The 25,418-nt window shown below is 44.3% G+C and overlaps 1 protein-coding gene across 7 annotated transcripts in view; it reads right to left on the reverse strand.

Annotated features, from left to right (window-relative positions):
- rbfox3a (RNA binding fox-1 homolog 3a) overlaps window positions 1-25,418 on the reverse strand; it is a 220,247-nt gene that overhangs the window by 29,119 nt on the left and 165,710 nt on the right. For 4 of the 7 annotated variants that reach the window (XR_015104126.1, XM_086138891.1, XM_086138890.1 and 1 more), the window contains exons 6-8: window positions 12,889-13,137; window positions 11,643-11,714; window positions 6,908-7,054 (exon numbers count right to left, since the gene is read on the reverse strand). Coding sequence is in view for 6 of the 7 variants with exons in the window: in XM_086138891.1 (XP_085995017.1) it covers window positions 6,908-7,054; window positions 11,643-11,714; window positions 12,889-13,137 (468 nt within the window). In the remaining variant the exon portion in view is untranslated. The remainder of the gene's footprint in view (window positions 1-6,907; window positions 7,055-11,642; window positions 11,715-12,888; window positions 13,138-25,418) is intronic. The other 3 variants (XM_086138893.1, XM_086138892.1, XM_086138894.1) reach the window with 2 other exon arrangements.

Raw genomic sequence — 25,418 nt, forward strand, 5'->3', positions numbered from 1 at the left:
TTGCGAACAAAATATCAAATGAAATCCCCAAACCCTGCGTAGCGTTTCTAAGTCAGGTATGCAATTCTCTAAATGATCAAACTCCTCTTGACCTGACAATTAGATGATTAAAACACTCATTTACGCTCGATGCCATTTAATGCCGTGTTTGCTCCGTTGTGGTGAGAAAGACGGGTGTATATGGGCATGTGTGTGTGTGTGTGTGTGTATTGGCGCGAAAGGCTTTCTGCTTTTAATGAACATTACCAAGGCAGATGCTATAGCTGTGCAATGTATTGGCACACACCAGTGATCTTAATGATGCCCATCATTGTATGTTGTTTTTTTTCCCCCTCCCTCTTTAGATAAAACACAATTAGAGTGTCTCAAATTTTCACTTAGAGAAGAAACAGGTTTCTGCTGGAATCATCCTGTGTGAGTTTACAATAATGTCGTAGTAAAGTCAAAATTACAGCCAATAAGGCCAGAAAAATAAAACAAACACTGTAAGAAATGCAGGAACCGACTTTTGGCTGCGTGTCAAGTATGAAGGGCTTCCCCCTTGGAACTCTCTCTTTTTTTTTAAACTAATTTCCGTATTTTGCGCACTATAAAGTGTGTCGGCGTATAAGGCGCACCCTCAAAGAATGGCCTATTTTAAAACTGTTTTCATATATAGGGCGCAGGGCATTATAAGGCGCAAAGAATAGAAGCTACAATAGTGACTGCAATTGCATTATGCATCCACTAGATGGAGATACTCTAAAGGGAATACAATACAACAAAGCACTTTACAGAATATTTAAAATACTACGTTCAAGAAACCAGAAAATTGATTCATATATAAGGCGCATCAGATTATAAGGCGCTCTGTTGGGTTTCGAGAAACTTGAATGCTTTTACGTGCGCCTTATAGGAGGGAAAATACGGTACATTAAACTCCTTTTGGAACATCTGACTGACAGATTGCATGACTGACAAATTTCACACATGTATTTCGGAAAACCTGATCTTCATCCACATATGATATAATCGAGGCCGGATTCGTTCTGAGAATCAGTTTGGATGTTTACGCTGCTATAAAGCATATCTTAACTCAGCCATGTGATGAAAAACGAAATCTGAATTGAGCAACTTAAACCGGATTTCAGGCAGAGGAGATTGTTCTCACGAGGAGTCAGTCGGATTTTATACAGAAAGAAATATTCTGTAACAAATAAAAACTGTTCAAGCTCCCAAATATAACGGCTTGGCAAAAGCGGCAAAAATCTCTGTTTTTATAGTGAAATATCGCTTCGATCAGTGTGGCCAAAGCATGTCTGCCCGTGCCCATCTACACTTTCTTGCGATTTCCTGAAAAAAAGGGGGGGGGGGAAAAAGGCAAGAACACATCCAACAACCCCAAATGATTTACAAGCTGTCGCAATGTGTCAGCTTCTATTTTACACTAAATTAAGCAACACGAATCGCCAAGGTTGAGCAACACGTGTACACACTCTAAATGCAACCATCCGCTGGGAGGAAGTAAAGCCCAGATTGTGTGAGCGGAGAGAAAAACCTTGCTAGCCGAACAAAATTGCTTGTTCAGTGGTCTGTAGATAGGCCTCTCACTGGGGCCAGCCCCAGACAAATATCAGAATGCGTGTCTCTGATCTCTGCCACTTACACACACACACAACACTGACAGACTGAATGACTCCAAAGCTTGTTCCGTGTCACTGTTGAGAATACATTTTAAACCTTTTCGCGCACAAATAATGATAACCTGTAACCTGATAACAAACTGCCCACTGGAGTGACCGCCGTCCCCGAAAGGGTTAAATTGGATCAGAATGGAATTAAATGCTCATATGATTGAAAATAGCACTTTGGCTTTCTTTACATACATGTTGCATATGAAATCGTTGGTAGGCATCTCTAATTTTCAGGGCTGGCACGGCGACCTTGCCTTTACTCTGTTGTCTGCGCCATCTTTATTTATTTATTGAAATAAACTGTGATTCAAGGTCTAGTTATGCAGAAGGCAAGGTTGAGTATTAACATACCGCCTGGCAAGGTTAGCGATCAACATGAACTCATGAGTGGAGCTCCAGCACATCATTAAACTCAAGAGCTCCTTCAAATCACCACGACATTTGGCATCAACTTTCATTGGCGTGGCTTCTTTACCTTTGTCTTTGCCAGTTCCATTCAAGTAAGAATATTATTCATCAACTATAATATTGGATCCATGTATGTTGTGTGAAACACAGTTTTTTTTTTTTCCGGAATGCTCAAACTCAAGTACTTTGAGTACTTTCAAATAGATAATCTTGACAGAGGTGTCCGACACTTGAGTGCACATCGTTTTGAGTTTGTCAGCGGAACAGCAGGTTACCCCAATTGTAATTTATAGATACGTCAGCCGCACTTAAGTGCAATGCTGCATTGTTGAGCTATCCTTCTCCATCAATGTCCTCAAGTTAGCGTTGCTTAGATGCGTGCGCCAGATGGAGTTACTGAAGCACTGCGACGCAATTAGAAGGCATTTATCTGGATCTTAAAGCTGTCTTTTTTTTTTTTTTTTTTAGTGCGACCTTTTCTTCTATTTTGAAAATCCACGAGGTTTCAATATTTTGCATATACTTTTTTTTAATTTTAAAGAAAGGGTATTAGGACTGCAGATTGAGGATAGTCCTCATGTGCGATTGTGGTCAAGCAGTGGTTTTATATAATCGTGGTCACGAGTTTTAAACATGCAGAAAAGGCGGTCAAGCGGTTTGCATGGTTGCCTCACATTCCGAGGTGCAGTATGGGGTTCGAATCTCACCCTCGGGCTTCCCATGTGAGGTTTGAGTATTCTCCCCCGTATTCTCCACTTACTGCATCTTTGCTCAACGTTGGAAAAATATGCACGCTTATACGTTTTGGATAAGCCTTCTCCAAATAGTCCAGCTCTGGGCATTCCTTTTTCTCAACTTCATTATCTCTCACTTCCAAATACAATTTGGCATCGACTTTACAGACGGATGCCCTTCTTGACTGCAACTTCACAGATTCATCCAGACTCGGGAGCATTGCAGAGTCGGTCTAGCTTGTCCCCGAAGGCGCTCGGTTCCAAGCTTTTATGACACTGGTAAGTCAGAAATAACCAAGAAGTGAAAGCTGATGCAACACCAGTGTCACTGTCTACAATGAGGATAGTTTCACATCACCATGAACTGATAGGCTGCTCCAGCACAACCGTCACTACAATGAGGATACGCGGTGTAGAAAAGGGATGGATGGATGGATCCAAGAATTCTATTCAGTACATCCATCCATCCATTTTTGATGTCATTACTCAAGTCTCCAGTTGATGGCGCCAAATCCCTTCAGAAGTTGGCACAAGGGATTTGACACAATCGAGCAGGATCCGAAACGTAAGTTATTAGCAAGAGAGAGGAAGAGAGAGAGAGAAAGAGAAATACAGACCCCTGGTGTTGTATCATTCGCTTTGTTTTTATTAAATGGGTCTTTTTTACAGCACAAATTCCATCGTGATTTTAGGAATAAAAAAAGAAGACATTCTAAACTGCCTGCAACGAGTTATTGATGCTCATAAAGTTTCACCTGTATTGATTTGATGATACATTTTAAATATATATATATAAAAAGAAGAAATCGATCACAAACTCTTGTCCAAACACACGTGCTGTCCTGCCTCGACTCAAACCTCCCGTTTGCACTTGGGAGTACAAGCCTTGACGTCGCAAAAAAGCTATTTTGTACGACTCCAATGACACGTTGATGTGAATTAGCCAAGTTTGGATTATAATTACACCTCGCTTCCTCAGATGCGGAGAAGGCGAGAATGGAGCCTTGTGGAATCATTGGGAAGGCAAACGAGAGGGAAGCTTTGAACAGGACACATTAAAAATAATTCCCGTGCTGAGAATGCTGGGTTACGTGGAATGCTGCAAGGCTCCTGAACAGGTGATTAGGCAGGTGTAGCTATCATTAAAATGCTATTACCACACTACCCGACCCCCGATGCATACACTCACATCCACGTACACACAGGCAGTATGTCGGTAGTGACTGTGTGTCGAGTATCTAATGACTCATTTAGGACCCCTACCTCTGGGAGGGTGACAGTAAGGACCCTCTTGCGGTCGGCTCACTAAGTGCCTGTTTATTAATTAAACGCAGCCGATACTCAAGGGACAGCAGTCCTGCGTCTCAACTTGTCAGGTTTCACCCCGCGTAAGGCTCAACGGCGCGGGTCCAGACGCTTTAGCTTTCAGAGCGTTCGAAATGATGATGTAGTTCCATTAAATGAATGAAAGATAAAAGTTGGATACAAAGATAACTAATGCTTTTAAATATATATTTTTTAACTGCTTTTGGAGGTTATGTTTACTTTATTGTTCACCATACATACGTTTCTTGGGATTCGCCTTTGATTGAACTTCTTAAAATGGCTTCGTTTAATGCTCTCATAATGCTTTTCTATTACAACTTTGGCTGAGATGACTCCGAATTCCATTTGCCGTAATGCCCAGTTATTGCCTTTGTTTGCATCGCGGCGGTAGTTTAGCGGAACTGTAATAGATTTGTGTCTGCTGCTCACACATCCCAATTTAAATGAAAGGAAGTTCTTCGGTTCTTCTGAAATCTATATTAGTGAGGCGGGGAAACCAGACACATTTTACGGCAATTGCTTCTGCCTTCGGCTCAGGAAAAATACCACATTCAGGAACAGTCCAATTGCCGGTTTTCCATTGCACAGTACTGACTTGTCTTGGATTTGGTTGGGTAGGTCGTTGGGTTTCCTAAGCGGAATCCTGACTCAAGGGAACTACGAAAACAAAGGAACAGTGAACGCATCTGTCAGGAGGCGACTTCACCGACAACTTTTGAGTTTTGCATCGCTTATCAGAAGCGAACACTGGCGATGCTGTTTGCGAAGATTCATTCATCCATTGATCCCAAAGTCTTTCAGTTTTACAATTGGCTACTAACTAGCCTAGAAAATAGCCTATGACATCAAAATCCTAAAAAAAATGGCTTTCTTGGACGTTTTTGGAAATTAGCTGCAGGCAAAATTGTGACTCGGCTACCTGCGCCAATTGTTCGACGTGGTTCCAGGAAGCGTCAGATTGAACCGACTCTCGGCCACCAAATTGTTGGGTGTGCCGGGCGCACCTTCAAAGAAAACAGACTCAGTACGCCAGAATGTCTTCCATGGTTCAAAATGAGGCTTGCACTCATACAAAAATCAAGCTGTGGCAATACAGGGGACCGAACAGCTTTTTGTTCATCAGCAATTAAAAAACCTTTTCCATGATGTGCCCCCTCAAACAAATACAACAATGCTCAACAATGCTTTCTTGAGGAAAAAGTGGGCGATCGTTTCAAAAGGAAAATTCCTCCTGGCACAGATTTTACCGGTAATTTGAATCCATCCCCTCCCCGAGTGTTTGCGAGCGTGTGTTCAACAAGACGGGCTGAGACTGTCTGTCTCCTTTTATTCTCCTTTTCCCGTTCTACTGTTCCTTTCACCCAGTCTGATGCCATCATTGGTTAATTGCGGTGCAGTGTTCAGTGCCTCGGAGAATCCACTAAGTGACTGGAGACTGCTGGGTGGGGTGGAGGGTGATGGCGGGGGGGAGGGGGGGGGGGTTGGATATAGAGTCCCAGCACTGCTCAAGAATACACAAATCCAAACAGGCGCCGACACTCACTCCAGCACCCCTAGCTGCCGCTGTCACCCCACATACACCTAATGAGGATAAACTCCCTTTTAACCTCACTGAAGAATCCCATTAATTGTCTCTCGACTGACGGGCCCCCTTCCGTCCCCGTGCATTCTCCGAACATCAAGAGCTCGGAGGCCTGGGAAGTGCTGGCGGAACCCACAGGAGCAGATGTTTCAGTCCATTTGTGAAACAGGAAGGCGAGTGTGGGAGTTGGAGACGCATAACTCCGACCTCCTATTAAATATTCATACTCGGGGCGGGGGGGTGGATGGGGGGCTGGGTTTGCTTGGTACAATAATATGCGTGTTTGTGTTCTATGGATACAGAAAACGGCGGCAAAGACGATATTGCGTGCTGTATTCAGGACGCCGCATCATGCACACGGATATGTTTTAACCCTTTCATGCATCCGGTCACCCGCTAACATGACAAACTGTCCACTGTAGTAACCGCTGACCCAGAAAGCGTTAATACCGCACGCTGAGTGAGACGGCCGAAACTGACGGGAGCGTCGCGCAGGTTGTGAGGTTGGGCCCAACAATGGGGTACTAATTTTCCAGATATATCGGCCAATCAGAAATGCGCCGTCGCATTACGTCAGCTTTCATGCCCAACATCTATTGCTGACTTCCCGAGAAGCAAGGACACAAATGGTCTTCAAGTTTTACAGCTGACATCTACCAACCATCTGACCTGAAAAGGCTTCGGTGCAGAAAAACAGTCACGACAAAGTTGGCGAGACGCAACGATATAATGAGGCGGGTTTATATTTAACCCAAGGTTTCATCTCTATCAAATGATCTGAAAACACATCCGTCAGTACAGTTTGCATCCCCTGCAATAAGTCTTCACTTAAGGTTTCTTTTACACGTGTAAAGTGCAAGTGGAGCATACAATCGGCGAGCTCCCAACCACTCTGACTTTTGGAGGACCACTTAAAGACAGACATGCGAGATGAAACATTAATAAAGCCAGCCTAATTTGGGTAAAGGGCCACGCAAAGGTAAGGGTGTGAATTATTTAGTTTGATGACGAGAGCCTCGCAAACTGATTCAAGGCACACAATTCACATTCTTGATGTTATTATGTTGGCCCTTTGAGTTTCAGAGTTCAGTTTTGATCAACGCGGAACCCAATTGTCTGCTTTTGTGAAACCAAAAACGCCAGAGAGTCCAGAAAAATCATGCGTCCATGGCGGCCCATCTTACCCCAAACATTTGCCGCAGGTCAGGGTCCCGGAAACGGAAAGGGATGTTGGAGACGTGTAATCTTTTGGGCTGCTGTTTCTCTGACGAGTCACTCGGCTGCAGGTGAAGCTGCTGCGAACCCTCCGTCTGTGTGACGTCATCTATCTGCTGCGAAGAAGCACACAGAACGCAGAAGGTCAATGAATGCTGGGAATAAATTCTGAATCTGCAAAAAAAAAAAAAAAGAGCCCATTCCTAATGTAGTCACATTTTCTGGCATACCATGCACTGGGGCGTGACTTTTCCAGTGATATACTGCAAACAGCCTGTATTTGTCGCAAAACCGTTGGTCCATCAGAAACCGCGTCATCAAGCAAGGCGCAAAAGTGAGAACATGCAATGCATTCAGTCCGCCCGCCTGCTGCGTTAAATTTCAAATTTTGAGATGCTTTGGAGCGGTTACAAAAAGATTCCGTGGGAAGGTCCTGACGTCAGCTTGCTCTCTGTGCGCGAGCGGCGACTATCCGGTTCAGCGCGTGCGATATTTTAATCCAGTTCAATGAAATCAGTGACTTCATGATATGATGAGGCCCACTTGTTGACTGGATAGCGCGTCGGGCTAACAGTACAGAGGTGAAGGGTTCGTTTCCGGCTCCGGCCTTCCTGTGTGGAGTTTGCATGTTCTCCCCGTACCTGCGTGGGTTTTCTCCGGGTATTCCAATTTCCTCCCACATTCCAAAAACATGCGCGACAGGTTAAATTGTCCCTTGATGTGATTGTGAGTGCGGATGGTTGTTCGTCTCTGTGTGCCCTGCGATTGGCTGGCAACCAGTTCAGGGTATTCCCCGCCTACTTCCCAGAGACAGCTGGGATCAGCTCCAGCACACCCGCGATCCTTGTGAGGATAAGCCGATCAGAAAATGGATGGTGGATGGATGATATGATGAGAGAAACTGAGAGGATAACTTTTTTTTTTTTAATATCATTGACAGCATGATCAGGATGGGGTTTTTTTTTCCCCCTTGAAATATTTTGGAGAAAGGGATTTCAACCATGCATGTCCAAATCTCACGAGAATTCCTCAACCCCTCGGCAGTGTTTTTAATCCGTTTAATCCATTGTCCATCCGAAAGCAAAGCAAAGCACAGCAAAATAAAAACAAAAAGCTGCGGCTCTAATTAAAGCCTCGGGTTCTTCAGCCGGTGTTGCGGCTGTTTTCTTAAAGATTCGTGGGACCGCAACCTTGCTGTAATTGATAGGAGCTTTGATCCTAACAAACACAGACCTTTTTTTTTTTTTTAAATTTAGCTTCGATCAGTCAGCGGACATCCCGGCCCGTCGCTCACATCAAGCATTACATAGCCGTCGGCGGTCCAAGTGGTTCCGAAATTAGCTAGTTGAATCAAGTTTTTTTTTTTTTTAATGTGACGCAACCTTTCACATTATACGCACTCCTAAATTTTTCTGGTTGCCTTTTTATTTAGGTACCAACACGGTCGCTAGGGGGATTTAAACACAATGGAGTCCAATGATTGCTCTCCAGAGAACAGCAGTAATGACATACTGTAATTAATATTTGTTGGAGTAGTATTATAAAAAAAAAAAATACTACTACTACTTCTCTGGTTTGCAACTTAATGAGAAAAATGATTGTTTTAATACAAATAGGTCATTTTAGCAAAAACAAAAAAGTGACCTTGGATGAAAAGGTATTCGTGACACTTTTTGCGCCGATTATCTACAACTGGGTTCCCTAAGATTCCTTGGTATCTACTTTCACCCACAAAATTCTCGCACACCCACATCAAAACTAAGAGGGGACCAAAAGACGGATTGATGTTACAGTACGTTGCTTTATCCTTTGTTGCTTGCCCCGTTTCAAAATATTTGCAGCAAAGAAACCCGAGCAACGTGAAGGTGAGGCGAAAAAGGAAGAGTGAAAGAATAAGGGCAACACCCCAAGATGGAAAGATGATGTCAGCTTATCCGGCCTCCAATCAATGAGAGAGAAGTGCTGAAGGTAGCAGCATTTGTCGCAAGAGCCAACGAGACGGGGGAAGAGAGAAGTACAGAGTGGCGGAAAGAAAAGCTTAAGAATGGAGGGAAAGAGAGAGAGAGAGAGAGAGAACTGGCGCTAGATGAGTGGCGGGCGCGGAAGCATTCAGAGAGGCAAGTGCTGACTGGAGAGAGAACGGTAAAAACGGAAAGACGGGGACGTGAGAATAATGGCATTACATCACTCGCTCTCTCTCACACATACAGCCTCGCTGGCACACGCGTGTGTCAGTGCACACACGCACACACACCAACTCACACACACACAAGTTGAATAGTTATGGCGCTATAATGCAACAATAATCAGGTATGTGGGTCTCACCGTGACTGCCTACTTGATGCGCAATTTCATTCCCAACACCAGTTTGAAAGAACGAGCGACAGAACGCAAATAGAGGCGAGAGAGAAATTTATCTGGCCCGTTCTAACAGTGTGATGTCTTGAAATACCGTCACGGATTCGTGACTAAAGAAATTGCACAAAATGTCTCCTTGAAGTTATTCCGGAAAATGCAAAAAAACAAAACTAAAAAACCGAGGGTGTGTTGACGTGAATGCTGACAGTCAGGTTGTCAGTTGGCAAAGAACTCGTCCGAGCTGACAGTATTTTTTAGCCACACAACTCCAATTGGCCAACCTTCCAGTTATTAGTATTCATTTTGTAAGCTTTATGCGATGGACAAAACATTTTGGATTACAGTCGAATGAAACTATTAAAACAAAATGCAGCTTCGCCACGATGGAAAGACAAATTGAACATTGCTACCTTGAGGCACATCATTTCCATTTCCTTGGGACGTCGTCTGTTTACTAAAATCAAAGGGCTCAATTTTCGTAGCGCACATGCGTCTCGAACTGACGAATCTAACCGTGTGCATTTTAGATGACATGCCCCTGGCAAAGCTGATAATTTAGTGACAGAAAGTAGACCGGACTTTAGACCATGTGGAACCAGGTCTAAGTCGTGGTGCAAGTGGTCTAACGCAATTTTGGTGGCTTTGATCCGGGCACAGGCAAACACATTCTTATCTATCATGTAAGGTGGATATCATTGCATTTCAGTCAAGTATGACATCATCGTGCATTGAACCCTCCATCCATTATTATTATCATCATCTGTAATATATTTCTAAAAGCACCCCGCCAGCGCTTCTTGCAATTCTATATAAACATTCGCCGTGTGCCTCGATCTTCTGCACGCACTCCAGCGAGCGAGTCCGTTCTGCTCTGCCATGTAGCCTGCGTGCTTCACCTGTGCTGAATTTAAAGGGAATGCGAGGAGCGATTTCAATTGGCTGTGTTCACTCCCACAACGGCGCAAACCACATTTCTAACATCCACAAAGATAACAACAAAAAACCCCACATGAAAATAGGGAACTAAAAGTCTAAATTTTAACAATCAGTCACTGAACCTATTCAAATGGAATTCACCATATAGAATGTGTGTGCCCACATGTGTGAGTACGTGTATGTGTGTGTGTTAGCGAATGAAGCCTGGCGGTCGTTTTCGACAAACCGAACACGGAACTGTTCGCGTTTCAAGCTTAATTCTGCTTGGCCTCTGTCCCAGAGCTCAAATCAATCCGTTTTCTCTCGTCGCTCTTAGGCTGGGTTGAGTTGCCTGCGCCATCCACAGTGTGTGAGCAGCCAGGGATGGCGAGGCAATAATTAAATGAACATTATCATACACAACCAGGCCAAACTTCCTTCGCTGTCGCCGGGGAAACGGTGATACCGAGTTGAATATTATGCCGATGTGTGTGAGTGAGGGGGCTTAAGCTTTAGAATTCCACACACGGTCATATGCATGCACACATAATCCTCCACGGATCCCAAAGTGCCCTAAACAACTCCACCTGCCTATAAACCCGATTCGATCCCAGCTGTGTATTTACATTGTTCCCAATGAGCAGGTGAGAGTGGATGCGAGCTCAGCGGGACATCGGCCAAACGACAAGAGGCAGGTAATGATCAACACGGCGACTCGGCACAAAAACAAAGAGTGTGTTTCAAATGTTCACTTCTCTGGTGTGTCTCAGAAAGTGAAACTTCAAAAAGTTAAAACGCCCCTGTGGTCACACGGTCGGGGAGTCGACAGATTTCTTTCGGAAAATACGCCGGTCACCAGCTCCGCTGCACATATTGCCATACAATCCCAGCATGCACGACTCCCAGCGACTCAGAGTTCTTTCGATGAGTGGTGGTTGCAGAATGGTCATGCTCAGCCACGGACGTGTGTCTTTGCAAATCTGTGCTTCTTCGATTGTTTTATACTTTGTCACTTATTACAGTGCAAAGTGCAAAAGCTGAAAATCATATAAAATAGAATCTTTTTCTTGGGCACATCTTCTGGTTGTCTTTTGACTTTTTTTTTTTTAACTTCATGCATTATCCCAGATTTTAGAGAATCCCTCAGGATAGGGCACTTTTGACTTTTTTTTAAGTTCGACGTTTTATGTTGCTGAAGCTCGCTTTCTGAGAGACTTCAGAAAGATAGTCCCGGAGTCAACAAGAAAGGCTTCATTGACTCCCTGCAGGCTTCCCAGTGTACCACCCGCCACTACAAAAGCACTTGAGCTCAACTCGCCGTATCAATTATCTTAAAACCCGGCTGGCTTCAAAGGTGAGCGCCGCACATGAATGAAATCTTTGGATTGTTAAAAAAAAAAAAAATTGCATTCAAATCAAGCAATCGTCTACCTTGTAACTGTGGTGAGGAGAACATTCTCTCCACACAGCTTCCCCTGAGAAACCATCTTTAAGCAAGCAAAACTGAAAGAAAAAGAAACCATTTGGGTCAAGGATTGCTTGCTGACATTGCAACATATCACAAGAAGAACATTTTTTTCAATTTTATTTTTTATTTTTGGAGAAAAATGGCTGACTTAGTGCAAACATTTAACGCACTCCAAGTCAGTCTTCCGGGATATAGGTGTCAGACTGACCGGTTTGTAATCTATCAGGAGACCGAGTTGAAAGCTACAGCAGAGCAATGCTGCCGTCCTATTAAACAATTGCGGTCCCATAAGACGTTAGTTAGTGCGCATACTGCCAGAGCTGCGGTTCTATCGAAAACGGACAGCATCTTCGATTATGAAAGAACATTGCGAGAAAGGTTCAGCCTTCAGCTGGAGATCTTGGACTTGGTTTGACTTGCTGGATCTGCTTGCCCCGCAAGCGTGAGTGCCTGTATCAGCTCTTTCCCAACTTGACTTCCCATGTACTACTTTGGACCACGGTGTGGATTTTGGTAACTCAAGTCAACTGTTCGGAAGAAAACGTCCGTTTGTAAATTAAACATTTGACGAAACTGGGCTGTAGCAATTCGGTGAGAGTATTCTAGCCGTGCTAGGTTGCACCAGATTATAAAACGCAGCAGTGGAAAGATCTGATTGTATAAATCACCATCCATCCATCCATTTTTGATACCGCACTCGCATCGCGGGTGAGCAGGAGCCTATCCCAGCTGACTTTTGGAGGGGAGGCGGGATGCTGTTTGCCAAGCAATCATGGGGCAGGACAAACAACCATTCACACCTCAGGAAAATTTCAAGTCAAATCAAAAGCTTCTTTTGGGGGGAATGGGAGACGAAGCTACAGTACTGTTTGAAAACACATCCAAGCTTGGATTGAATATGCAAACTCCACACAGGATGGATGGAGCCTTACATCCAAACTCCAAATTTTGAAAACTACCTTTCAGCAAAACCTCACATTAATTTTTCCATTGCAGAGGAGTTTTGTGTTTGAATTTCGGCACATCGCTATATTAACTCACTCACTCCCAAAGACGTTTTTAAACGTCTTTTCAGAATTGGTCCAGAATTGGCTGGTACTGAATGAGTTAATCCATTTGGAACCTGCATGTCTGACATAAAGATGCTGTTCTGATACTCAACATTCTGAAAAGGATCTTCGTAGTTTGTTGTTTGCAGTGTTGACTCACCGTTACTGTGTTGGCTGTGAGTGCAGAGATGCTGCTGTCATTTACGGGCTGTTCACTCTGCGTGTGCGCCGGCGTGTACAGCGTCAGGGCGTGCTCGCCAACCGTATTTGGTCCTGTGAAGTCAGTTGGCGGGTGAGTGTGGGGTGTGGCATACTCAGCGGGCATCCCATTCTGTGGTGGAGGAGGGTACTGGGCGGGTGGGAAGGCTTGAGCCATTGCTTCAGGGGGGGCCGGGGCCTCTTGATTACCCTGCAAGAGAGAAAGGAGGATGAAAATTAGAAACATTATGTTGTCCACTTAACTGTGGCACCTCATATTTCAAATGCCCAAATGTTTGACCATTTCGAATTCTGCCTATGGGTTCTAGAAAGTGTCCCTCGGTTCAAAAGAGTGCACTTCTGCCCACCAAAAATTGTTTGCCAACCGCTAAAACATTTCAGAAGAAGAAAACTTCAACCTACCCCAAAAGTAAGGAATAACAAGTCTCTCACTTGCTGAGTATTTCAGTGCTACGCAAACTCGAAATGATGCAACGTTGAGCCAGGAGTTGACTAACGAGGTAGCCGCGAGGGGGTGTGGAGCGTATTGAAGATTTGAAGGCTGAAGGCTGTGATTGACTGCAAGCGTTAGCTACAAGCACTTGCTGCTAACTAGCTACTGTGTCGATCAACCGGCTGGCTGCTGTAGTTACTTGCTGTGAAGAAAAAAAAAAGGTCTCAAACCTGTGGCCCGGGGGACGCCGGATGACATTTGCGGCCCGTTTCCTGATATCAAAGTTTACTTTTAATGTGTGTGTGTGTGTGTGTGTGTGTGTGTGTGTGTGTGTGTGTGTGTGTGTGTGTGTGTGTGTGCGTGCTTTTTTGTCTAATCACTTATGGACAAAATACAAAAGTAGATGTGGATAAACTGGAATAAATGGAAATCACCCATTTGATGAGAAACGCAGCTGAAGATTCAAATCTTTCTTGTCCAAGTTTTGTTTCTGGCCCATTTTGTCCTCATATTTCTCACTTGCTTTAGTAATGTTTCCTCTTACTCGGTCTATCATGAATAACATACTCTTTCACCCCTGTCCAGGCTCTCTTTCTAATTTACATGCCCGCAGGATAATAATTTCCTCCGACCAATGATGATGAATCCATCTGACATATGCGCAAGCCACCATTCTTCCGCACTGCTTCAAACCTTAATGGAATATGGCTTAAAAATGTAATAATCAATCTCAGCAACTTTTTGAGGAAGGATGAAGCTTTGACCTTAGCCGTTTTCAAAGGTTTCCACAATCAATAGCGGTATTGAAGTTGGCCATTCTCATGCATAGAGATTGATGGCATCGAGCATAACAAAGCAGTTTGCCAATGGCTCGCAGACTGTTGCAGTGCTGGATCTGGCTGAGAGTCACCATCGAGTCCGCGGGCAAAGAATCGTTACGCTCAAATTAGGGTTTGCTTCGGCTCGTACAAATGGAAAACAAAAAACAACAACCCGCCGGCCGCGAGACCGAGGCGAAACACCGATAATCAAATGGGACACTTCGCATTGGTGGTAGATTTAGATGCGAGTGCCCATTTATTTATCTCCGATACCGCTGAGCCTCTGCGAGGTGGGCAATGCTTTGTTAATGCTTTCCTATTTTCGAATTTTCAAGCAGAAATGAGACCATTTCAACCAATTACGGAGAAACTTAAGAGCTCACTCCGTTTATAACGGTAACGATTAACTCACAGACACAAAAAGTTTACCCCTCAAAATGTATCCATTGTCCATTGAAATCCTCTCAATGTCTTACGCACTATTTATGATGAATGACTGATGATATATGATAATTATCACGACGGCCTTCAAAACAACCACATCTAGCTAATGCGCTCATGTGGAGAGAAAGGCACACCATTAGCACATTAAGTAGCATTAGCACTAAACACATACGTTAAGCAAGCCAATAAGGCGGTAAAAGCAAAGATAAAAGTCAATTTAATGTTGAATTATTCAAACACAACGTTTAAGATTGCGAAATAAACGCTCACGCCAAATGCGAGGAAAGCGATCAAATAGCATTTAGCGCGGTAGGTGTCAAAGGAAGCGGATGATGATGATCGTGATTGATGTAATTATGTTGAGGCGATTTAACGTGTATTTACAGCGCGTCCAGTTCAGGACAACAAAATACAAAATGCGTGTATTGATCTTTACCGACGAAAACACTGACTACTTGTATTTCGAAACATTTCGAGCTTGTCCCAAAATTGACAGGATAACACAACTTCTCTATTTTGCAGCCTTTGATGCGCCTTTGCTCAGATTTCCCTTTCCTTGCTAATCTCGACGCAGTCGATACTGGGTTGGAGTTGTGCCCCAAGGCAAGTCATCTTAATTCAAACAAGGGACCCCATCAATAGGCTTTGTAACCTTACGGCATTTGACCCGCAGCAAAAATGTGACGACAAACGCATCAACATACATTTTAATGGTTATCGGTTGTGAAGGCAAGGAAACGCGCGCTCGCGCGCTCTCTCTCTCAAAATATGTATCTATATACATCTATATGTATAGAGATGTATATATCTCGAGCTAGCTCGCTATCTAGCTAACTAGCTAGCTCTCTCTAGCAGTGTGTATATATATATATATATATATATATATATATATATACATACACACACACACAAATACAAATACACACACACGCACATAGAATATTGCTTCTGGTGTGCATGCAACTTGTGCGCAAACTGATACCCTCATTATGTGAGAAACAGTTTTGCTCAGCTGGCGTCTGAGGCTGAAAACACGCTGTCGAAAAGAGAGAGAGAGAGAGAGAGAGAGAGAGAGAGAGAGAGAGAGAGAGAGAGAGAGACGGTGAACTTCCATCATCCATCAAAGTGACTGGGACGCTGACACATTGAGACATTCCCAGATCCTTGTCAACAAATTGCGCTGGTAAATGATTTCTGCTATCAGCTTCATCATGCTATCCAGCCTTCTCCCTCTCTCACACTCCCTCCATCCATCCTCCCATCTATCTCTTCACATCATCGAGCGCCTTTCTCCATCCTTCTTCCCTCATCGACTCGATTTCTCCTCAGCTCAGTAGAGCGCCGCGCGCAATGTCTGCTCGGACTCGAGCGCCACATTAGAGACATGCATGTCATATGTCTTCCCCCGTCGATTTCCTTCACACGCGCACACCCATGCAAAGCTGATAAGAAAGTAATAGTTCAGTCCGGCTTGAGTCAATTCAAGCAAGCACGGATGACAACAGAACCTAATAGTCAAAGCGTGGCGGGAAAATTTCCGATGACACCATCATGCTATTTTGACATCGAATTTGTATGCGGTGCATTTATTCTATCAATTCAGTTTGAAGCATGTCTATGCCTGAAAGGGTTAGATACACAAAATATGTCAAAATATCCTGAGAAAGAAAGAAACTACTACTGTTCTTAGTAACAGATTTTGAGGGCGTCGTCAAAGGAAAAACAACAGTCATTGACAACAGAACCATTCGACGATGGAAACCGGAGGGCGAGACCGAAGGTCATCAAGCTCAACAAAAGTACATATACAACACTTGAAAATGCAAAGCGCTCATTAGGATCGCTGAGGCTGGAATCTAAAAAACTGTACAGAGGTGAGTTTTATGGACTAGTGAGACAAAGATGTAACCTTTACCAAAAATGATGGAAAGGCTAATCTGTGAAACAAAGTGGAGGTAATGTCACGGCTTGGGCTTGCATGGCTTCTTCTGAAACAGGCTCATTAATCTTCATTGATACAACACGTGATGGCAGCAGCAAAATTAACTCCGAAGTCCGCAGAAACATTTTGCCTCCTGTCAATTTAAAATGGGGCTACTCATGCTCATCCTGGTTGATCTTCTGGCCTGCATTGAAAGGTAAATCTTAATCGCTTTTGGTTTCGATTTGAAATAACGTCTTATGGCTTACGATACTTAGAAATTCGTTTTTAGTTTGATTAGGAAGAAAGAAAAGATTCATTAATTGCCGGATGTTGAAAACAATTCACACACTCACACACACGTACACAAAGTCACCCAGCAGGACGAGGTTGGGGTGTCTGAAATCGATTACCTTCTCTTCAGCTATTTTCCATAGTAGCCTGAGGCTTTTCTTCACCCCTACTAACCATTAAACAAGCACTCCGCTGCGTAGAGATGCTGCAAAACACCTTCGAGCACCTTCCGCACAAGCGCAAACTGCCGTCCCCCTCGGCAGGGTGTAAATACACCGTCTCAGAATGAAAAGTTGCACCAATACTGAGACTGGAAGCGATGCATCATAAAAGAAAAAAATAATAATAATGAAACCATGGTCGCCGCAATAAAGCACACCTAAAAGCATGTCGAGATCCCGCAGATGATTTCGCAATGCGCTTTCACGACCAGTTGATGTTTCGATTGTAGCTTGTCGTTCTTACGTCGGTTGGTTTGTGCTTTGATACTCTCGGGTGTGCTTGCCACTGGGACAGCCGGGTCATTTTTGCATGACTTGGCCCAAATGGGGGAACCTGACCTTATTCCGGGCCCACCTCTGCAGGGGTGGAATAATTCCATTGCTTTCCTTCCACTTCCATAAGTGCGGTCAGCAAAATTATTGAAAGTCTGGATGTAGCCTGGCATTTATTCACAGTTCCCTGCTCTCCCTTCATTTATCACGGCTGCCCATTCAGAAACTGAAGACGGTTTAAATCAAGTAAGGTGACGAGCTTCATTCGGGGCAATCATCTGAAAATGGCCGTAGTGTGTGTGTGTGTGTGTGTGTATCCACGTATGTTCAAGCAGACTGCAGTATTTTGCCGTATGCAGCTTGAGAAACTAGCCGCTTTAGGGGTTGATTAATATTGATGTGCACTGCAGAGAGCCCGAAAAGAGGACAGAGGCAAAAAAAAAAAGAGGGTGGGAGGTGATGAAGATAGGGAGGATGTAACGCCCAAATTCCTGTCGACATTTTGTCAGTAGACAAAAAAAGTAATTGAGGCTTACCGTAGATGCTTTCACCTAAGTGAGCTGTCTGGACAGCATGCGGAGACATAAAAGGGCTGACACGGAACATCTGAACATCATCTTTCAAGAATAAAGCGTCAACTAATGGTTCTTTTTTTTATTTTTTTTTCCGCCGAGTCATATGGTTCGATCTGTTGAATTTTTTTCCCCCCCATTCTCTTTTGGAAAAAAACCCCCATACATAATCAAGGGTTGATTAGTTTTTTTAGTTGCCCTGGATCGAAATGATCCAGTTAAAGAGGACATTTGACAATGACGACTTTGGGGGAAGGCGCTTTCGACCCGAAGATCACAAAGCAAAGTCCAGGAAGGCATGGTTGAAGGAGGTTTGCGTGGAAGAACTTGAGAGCTCTAACCAAAGCCCCATCAAGCACCTTTGGAATGACCTTCAACCGAGATTTAGAGCCAGACCCTACACGGAACAATATCAGTATGAAATCTTGTTGAAGGTCTTCCCAGAAAAAACAAAACAAAAAACAAACAAAAAAAAAAACACGCGATGTCTTCAATTCATTCACAACTTCCTTAAATTTGAGCTATTACACCTCGCATCATAAATTCAAAATTAAAAGAGAAGCTGTGAGGATAAAAAAATCCAAAGGTGGACCCCACACCCCAAAAAAAACCCCAAACTAAACTCCGGTGCATATTTTTCCTGGGTTTTCTTATTATACTCACCAAAAACGCAACTTATTTTTTTTTTCGCATCATCATAACCATCAAAATCATAATCAGCGTCTGCATAAAGTTACTCGACTCTCCCAGTATATGAATGAGTGAGTTGTGTATGAGCGTGTCTCCCACACAACTCCGACAGAGAGGCAACGGAATCTAATTTAACACTTGACTGAACAGAGATTGGACGACACTCCCGGTCCCTCACCGGCCAAGCGGGGACACTCCACAAGCAAACCTCGGTGTGTGCGTGTGTGTGTGTGTGTGTGTAAGGATCATTTCAGAAACAAAAAAAAAAGCCGGTCAGAGAGAGAAAGAGAGAGAGAGTGTATGGGCGAGAGAGAAACCATGTTCATGAAGGAGGAGAGCGATGAGGCCCACGGCCGTGGCGGAGAGAGAGTGCCTAGAATTCATTTTGATGCAGGACCACCGGCTGCCAATTCCCCTCTCGGGCCTTTCAACATGATATTCACTAAGCCATGGAACAATGACAAACATGGAAATCTGCTGCTGCGCCCGAGTCAATGGGAATCTGACACAAAGGCAAAGGCATCACGGATGCCACCTGACGGAGGATCGTGCGGGACTGCAAATGTGTGTACAAAAGGGGAGGGGCCACACCAGGCATGGGAGCGACATATCGTTTCTTTAGAACTTTACCATGGTATGGAATATTATTGATGATTTCATCTCTCCGACTTAACTCATTCAGAACTAGCCAATTCTGGACCAAGTCTGAAAAGACGTTTAAAAACGTCTTTGGGAGTGAATGAATTAATAGTTTCCAACACTTGGCAGCAACCGGGCGCGGATGTAATTAATTCAGGGCCAAAAACCTTGCGACCTCAACAAGCTAAACTTGGTGCAAGACCTTGAAAAAAAAAAAATCATAATCTAGAAAAATATTTCATCATCACAAACTGCCTCATTTTATCAACGGAACTCAATTACAAAAATCTCTCGCAGTGGGCCTGTACGATAATTGTTGAGCATTTCATGGTCTCTACCATCATCGTGGCGTCGCTGCTTAGTTGCGATGTCACGCACGAGCAGGACCTCGACTTGATCAAAGCTCCGTTATCGCGCGTGGGTGAGCCTTGCTGATCTCCATAAAATACCTCGAGCAGAAGTCACAAAGAATTAACCGCGGCCGGCGACAGCACCTTCGACTGCATTTCGTTTGCACCCGCAGTTTGCTCCATCCTAACGTGCGACTCACAAAAGGATGATTGCACTAATGATACACCAATGCAAACACCCACCAAGTTTGGTCTGATTTCCCTCTGGGTGCAACAAGCCACAAATGGCCAAGTATAAATGCTCACAGCTGGTTATACAGATTCACACTTTTAGAATAAAGATTTGGTGTCGTATGAGAGCAACAAAAACAAACCAGCAAGGCAAAAAAAAAAATCTGTTGAAATACCGAGGACCCCCTTCTTCAATCGGGAAAAGTCTTAGCGCACACACCCACGCATCCAGCCTCACAGTGACAGTCTTTGCCCTCCGTGTGAAACAAAAGGGAAAACCGCTGCGAGTCACGGAGGGTATCATGATCAGAGATAACAGCAAGTAGATAACTACCAGCAGTTTGCAGCTTCCCTTTGGGACTCCCAGAAGATATCGTCAGCCTTTCGGAGCCAGCCATCTCATCTCTGTAATGACTGGCCTCATTCTGTTCAGATCTATGTCTTGCAACGCGCTCTCCGGCAAATGGAAACGATTAGGGATTTGTTTGCGTGCGGGTGATATCGTTATCTGTGTGTGTGTGTGTGTGTGTGTGAGCGTGCGCCTCCAGAATGTTACCGTCAAGTCATCTGCCACGTGGACTCAGCTGCCTCCACACGACGGCTATTTGCCTCTGCAAATCCATCGGGGCCAAATAGTGACTTAAGACAGTGGCCAGCGCGGTCAAATGAGTTGGCTTGAACCCGGGGGCTGTATTGATATTGAACAAGTGCTGATACATTTGGGTGGGGGAGTAAATGGAAAAATCCAGCCTTCTGAAATCAAAGCACCCTCAGGAGTGGGAGCAGCTAATAAGTCATTTAATTTAATTCGTAGGAATGAGGGAGATAAGATGCGGGTGGGACTTGAAACTGCAACTGCTGCAAGGATGTTGGAATGGCGTCATTCGTTTGTTGGGTCGGATTTTGCTCTGTCATTTCCGAATTGCATCAGAACAGTCCATTCATTTTTTTTTTTTAACTTGAAACTTGAGCACATTTACAAATAGTCACATTTGCAATCAAGTGAATCCATTTTTGCCATGAGAAGGTTCTTGAGAATGAGTGGACCGTTCACCACCATTAAGGAGATACCACTTTTTGGTTCGGATTTCTTAGAAGCGAGTTTTATTAAATCCAAACAACATTTCTGATGGACGCTGGCTCCCTATCAAGCCAGCAGTATGCAATTTATTTTAGTGCCACTTTAGATGATGTTGGTGGTGGTCTGATTGCTCCGCTGGTTTGATTGGCTTGTAATGGACGTGACAGACAAATGTCCATCTGATCATTTTCCAAGTTCTTTGAAAGTTGCCTGCTCATTCCCGACCCGTTTCGACCGATTCCAGATGGTTTCGTAAATGCTACCCATCTGTTGTGTCAACTTAGCCTCACTGTGTATCTCACTTTGATCCAAATGCAATCAGTATGGAATGAATATCGCTAATTATCCAGCGTTGCAGGAGAACACAGATTGCTTACGGCAACGGCAACAACACACATTTTTGCTCTGAAGTTTCTTTTTTTAACCTGTAAGGGAATGGCAGTGTTTGTCCTTGACTTAGAATTGAGCGCGCTGTATAAACGTAAACAATTTAACGGGATAAAAACTCATTTGTTGCTTAGTATCGCCACAGCAATGCGGCTCCTGCAAAACTCTTCCCACTTAACAGAGCTTCCCCCGGTTAATGGAGAACGAAATCCTGTTGAATGTTTGATGCTTTAAGACTGTTTTATTGTAAAAGGAACCAGAGTAGAGTGATTACAACGCTACATAATTCATAAGGACCCCCGTATCACTGCACTCTGGGGCGCAAAGCGATCAAGACAGAAGAGCAGACAGGAGAGATAGGTCATGCGAGAAGAGGGCCAAGACAGAGACTTATAAAGACCGGGAGAGATAAAGAGTTTAGAAATTGACAGGGACGACGTTCCACTTCTTCTACCAAATGAACAATCCGTGTCTGGATCGAAATGCATCAATATCACACAGAATATTTTTTTCAAAAGCGGCATTTCACAAGGGTTGCGGGCTTGCTGGAGCCTATCCCAGCTGTATTCGGGAAATAGGCAGGGTACACCCTGAACTGGTCGCCAGCCAATCACAGGGCGCACATAGACAAATGACCATTCACGCTCACAATCACACCGAGGGACAATATAGAGTGTTCCATTTACCCACTGCATGTTTTAGGAATGTGGGAGGAAACCAGAATACCCGGAGAAAACCCACGCAGGCACGGAGAGAACACACAAACTCCACATAGGAATCCCGGAGCCCGGAATCGAACCAAGGTCCTCTGCACTGCAAATCGGATGTGCTAAACAGTCAACCACCGTGCTGCTATGTATATTCAAATAAATGGCTCATATTTTCTTCTTCTTCTTCTTACTGCCAATGCTATAAACAACAACAATAATACGAATGACGATAATAAAATAATAATAATTGGTATATCATGCCATTGATCATAACAGAATAGAATATGGCCAAGACTCTCCAAGGATGATAGCATAGCCCGAAACTCCAAGTCTGTTTAATGAACCGAACCCATTGAGGGCAATTGGATGCGCTGATCAATTATCAATTTGTGTGCAAAGAGAGATGGACCGGAACACGGGACTAATAAACGGATCCATTTCAAAATTGTTTAATTTGTTTTCGTTTGGCCACGACCGAAAGCCATACATCACCGCGTAAGGGTTTGCATGGATAGCGGTAATTCAAAGCATGAGAGCGTTTACACCAGGCCGAACAAATGACCGTAATGACTAAAATTAATGTGCGCTGATACACATTACGTGACTTCAAAAGAGGATTTTTCTGAAAAGGCGACCATGTTTTTGCCCACATCGTCATATGGGACGTACTGTCTGCAAAGGGACATGTCATGTAGATTAGCCTTCAAGCGCAGGGCACAAAACTAGAAACCTCCCTACTTACCCTTCATTGTAAGGGTATACATACGAAATCAAGCTGTCCAGTTGAAGAGTGAACGCTGAATAGTAAACAAACACATGCAGTCGGTGTGAAGAACAATACACACTGGTCCGCACGTGCGCACGCACACACACTGCACTTCCATACCAAGTGGAAAATGCAGCCAGAGGCCCGTCGCAGTAAATAAAAATACAATTTCCCAAAGTGACACTTCCATTCTGTTCAGAGCCCAGTCAACTGCCTGTAATTACTTTAAACATTCGCAAATACGCGCGCGTGCGTGCGCGTCGCTTCCGCAGACCCAGTCGTCAAAGTGGAGATCCCATGCTCATTCTTCACACCCTTCCGAAAATCTCAAAGCCACGGTCACACAAACACATTGCGCCTTATTGAATTAAGGTTTACACATGAAGTAACGGGCGCAATCTTGCCTGCTCGCGCATGCACCGTGTTAGGAATTTGCTATCGGTTCACACCTTGGATGTTGTGGTCAGATCGTCCTAAAAATTGAAATGAATCACTTTCACGTGCATGTGGGTGAATGCGAAGGAGGCCGCATTTGCCTGCAGTGTCAATGGCGCCTCGGATAGGGCTGTGTGGGGCACACCATTTGTCTTTGTCTTTGCATCGTCAATTGTTACTGTTCGTATGTCAAGCACCCTCTTACTTTGTCAGCCTTCTGTATTTTGTTTTACCAGACTAAGTGTGGCTCTGTAATAGCCCCCCCCCCCCCCCCCCAACCCGCAGAGTTGAGATGAGTCTCCGAACGCTACTTAAAATCTCTCCTCCATCCTCTGTAGCCTTTGTGATTTCGAGAGACTATTATCAGACCCAATGTGGAATAAGACCAGAGGCCGTGGGTGTTTTGTAGTCGTACTCCCTAACACCCGGTCAATTCTTATCAGAGGAGTTGGGCTGCAATACAGGGAGGGGTGGGGAGTGGGGAGTAGGGGAGGGGGTGCCATTTTCTTTTCAGCGGCTTTCAGTCCGTTTCTTCAAAGCGTTTGCTGTCAATTGTGCGGATGGAATTATGAGTACCCACCTAAGCACTTACTGCTTGTGAGCAAATGGGATTAAGCAAGCATTGTGGCGCCTTCCATAATGGATTTTTCATGTCTGAATGAAGACATCCGAGGCAGATACGTAACAGACAACATTAGAATACAAAGAGAAGGGATGAGCACGCAGTTACAGTTGGAAGCGGCGTATCGATTCTCATTTCTTTTATGCATGTACGCAGATCAACTCGTGTTCACACACGAGAAACCTGCAGGCGTGCCCCCCCCCCAAAAAAGGGCTAAATGGCCACACATAAATTGAGAGCGCATATTGCAGTGTGCTCTGTCACTGTGTGTTTAAAGGGGGTGGGCTTGGGGGGGGGGGGTGTGTAACTGTCTATCACTGGGCTCAAGAGTTGCTGATGTGTGCAGGCTGAGGCTGCAGAGCGACGCGTCCCATTTTCATTCACACAATATTTCACACATCGCGCAGGGTCCCACTGAGTGTGCCACACAGGGTGAGACTTGCACTGCCGGCGTCTCACTAAAGTCGCACATTTCCGATAAGAAGCAAACCTTTCCTTCTGCGCACCCTCCTCTCCTCTTATTCGACTCTCACAAACGCACAATTCATCATGTCAGATGTTAATATCCTTAAAGGTCAGAGACTGTCATGAAAAAAGGAAACTGTGCTTTGTTAAAGCCTCCAACGCCCCCACCCGCCCTCCATGATTTTACTTGTCGCCCCCCCACCGCCAGGCCACTCCTAACCTTATTCTATTGGCGTGGGGTGATGTGGAGACCCCGGCTCCTGTTAACACGGCGATCTTTAGAGAATGACTGATAACAACAATAACCCAAGCTGGCAGATACTCTGATTGTGTAGTGGTGAAAATGAAAGGAAAAAAAAAGGGGTGGGGGGGCTGTATTTGGAGTAAAAGAGCAGATACGGCATTTCAATGAAAAGAAAAAAAAAAGGAAGTCATATTTGACCCGAAGGAGTGATTCCAAAGTGAAAACAGGCAACTTTAGCTTAAAAACGCTCAAATGAAACTCTACTTTGGCCTCAAAGGAAAATGAACGGAGGGATTTTGTCACGAAATTGAAGTGGACGTGATTGCCTTTTGAGCTTATTTATTGTGGAGCCGGACCGCCTGGTGGAAGGGTCAACAGGGGCCAACGTGGAGCAATCGGCTCTTGCTGACCAAAAGCATGTCACGCCAGATGCTGCTATATGAAAAAAGACAGTTTTTCCTTTCTTTTTATCGCGTATATAAATTTCATCATGATTTTCAATACGCCACAAAACATGGCAGAAAAGGAAACAAGCGAACGGAAGGAATAACTGACTGCATCCGTACGTTTCGCCAACAGAGACTCCCCATGCTTTGCTTTTGGGCTACAGATAGTTAAGTTCACATAACTCCATAACTCAAATTGACCGTTTCAAAAATGACTATTTTTTTTCTTTTTTTTCCTAAATATGCTAGGACCTCCTACCGTTGAAATACTGGCCTTACCACTCGTTAACACAACCTGAAGTAGAAACGGGGCTCTGGTAGCAAACTAGCAAATTAGCCTAAAGTGCACTATTCAACAAACTAGTCTTAAAAGCTGTAACAGAAGGATACAGTATCATTTGTGGAAACAACGGGAGTGGTGCTGCT

This window comes from Hippocampus guttulatus, chromosome 19, assembly GCF_054856545.1.
Source record: "Hippocampus guttulatus isolate MCC_2025c chromosome 19, RoL_Hgut_1.0, whole genome shotgun sequence".
In the NCBI taxonomy this organism is placed as follows: domain Eukaryota; kingdom Metazoa; phylum Chordata; class Actinopteri; order Syngnathiformes; family Syngnathidae; genus Hippocampus; species Hippocampus guttulatus.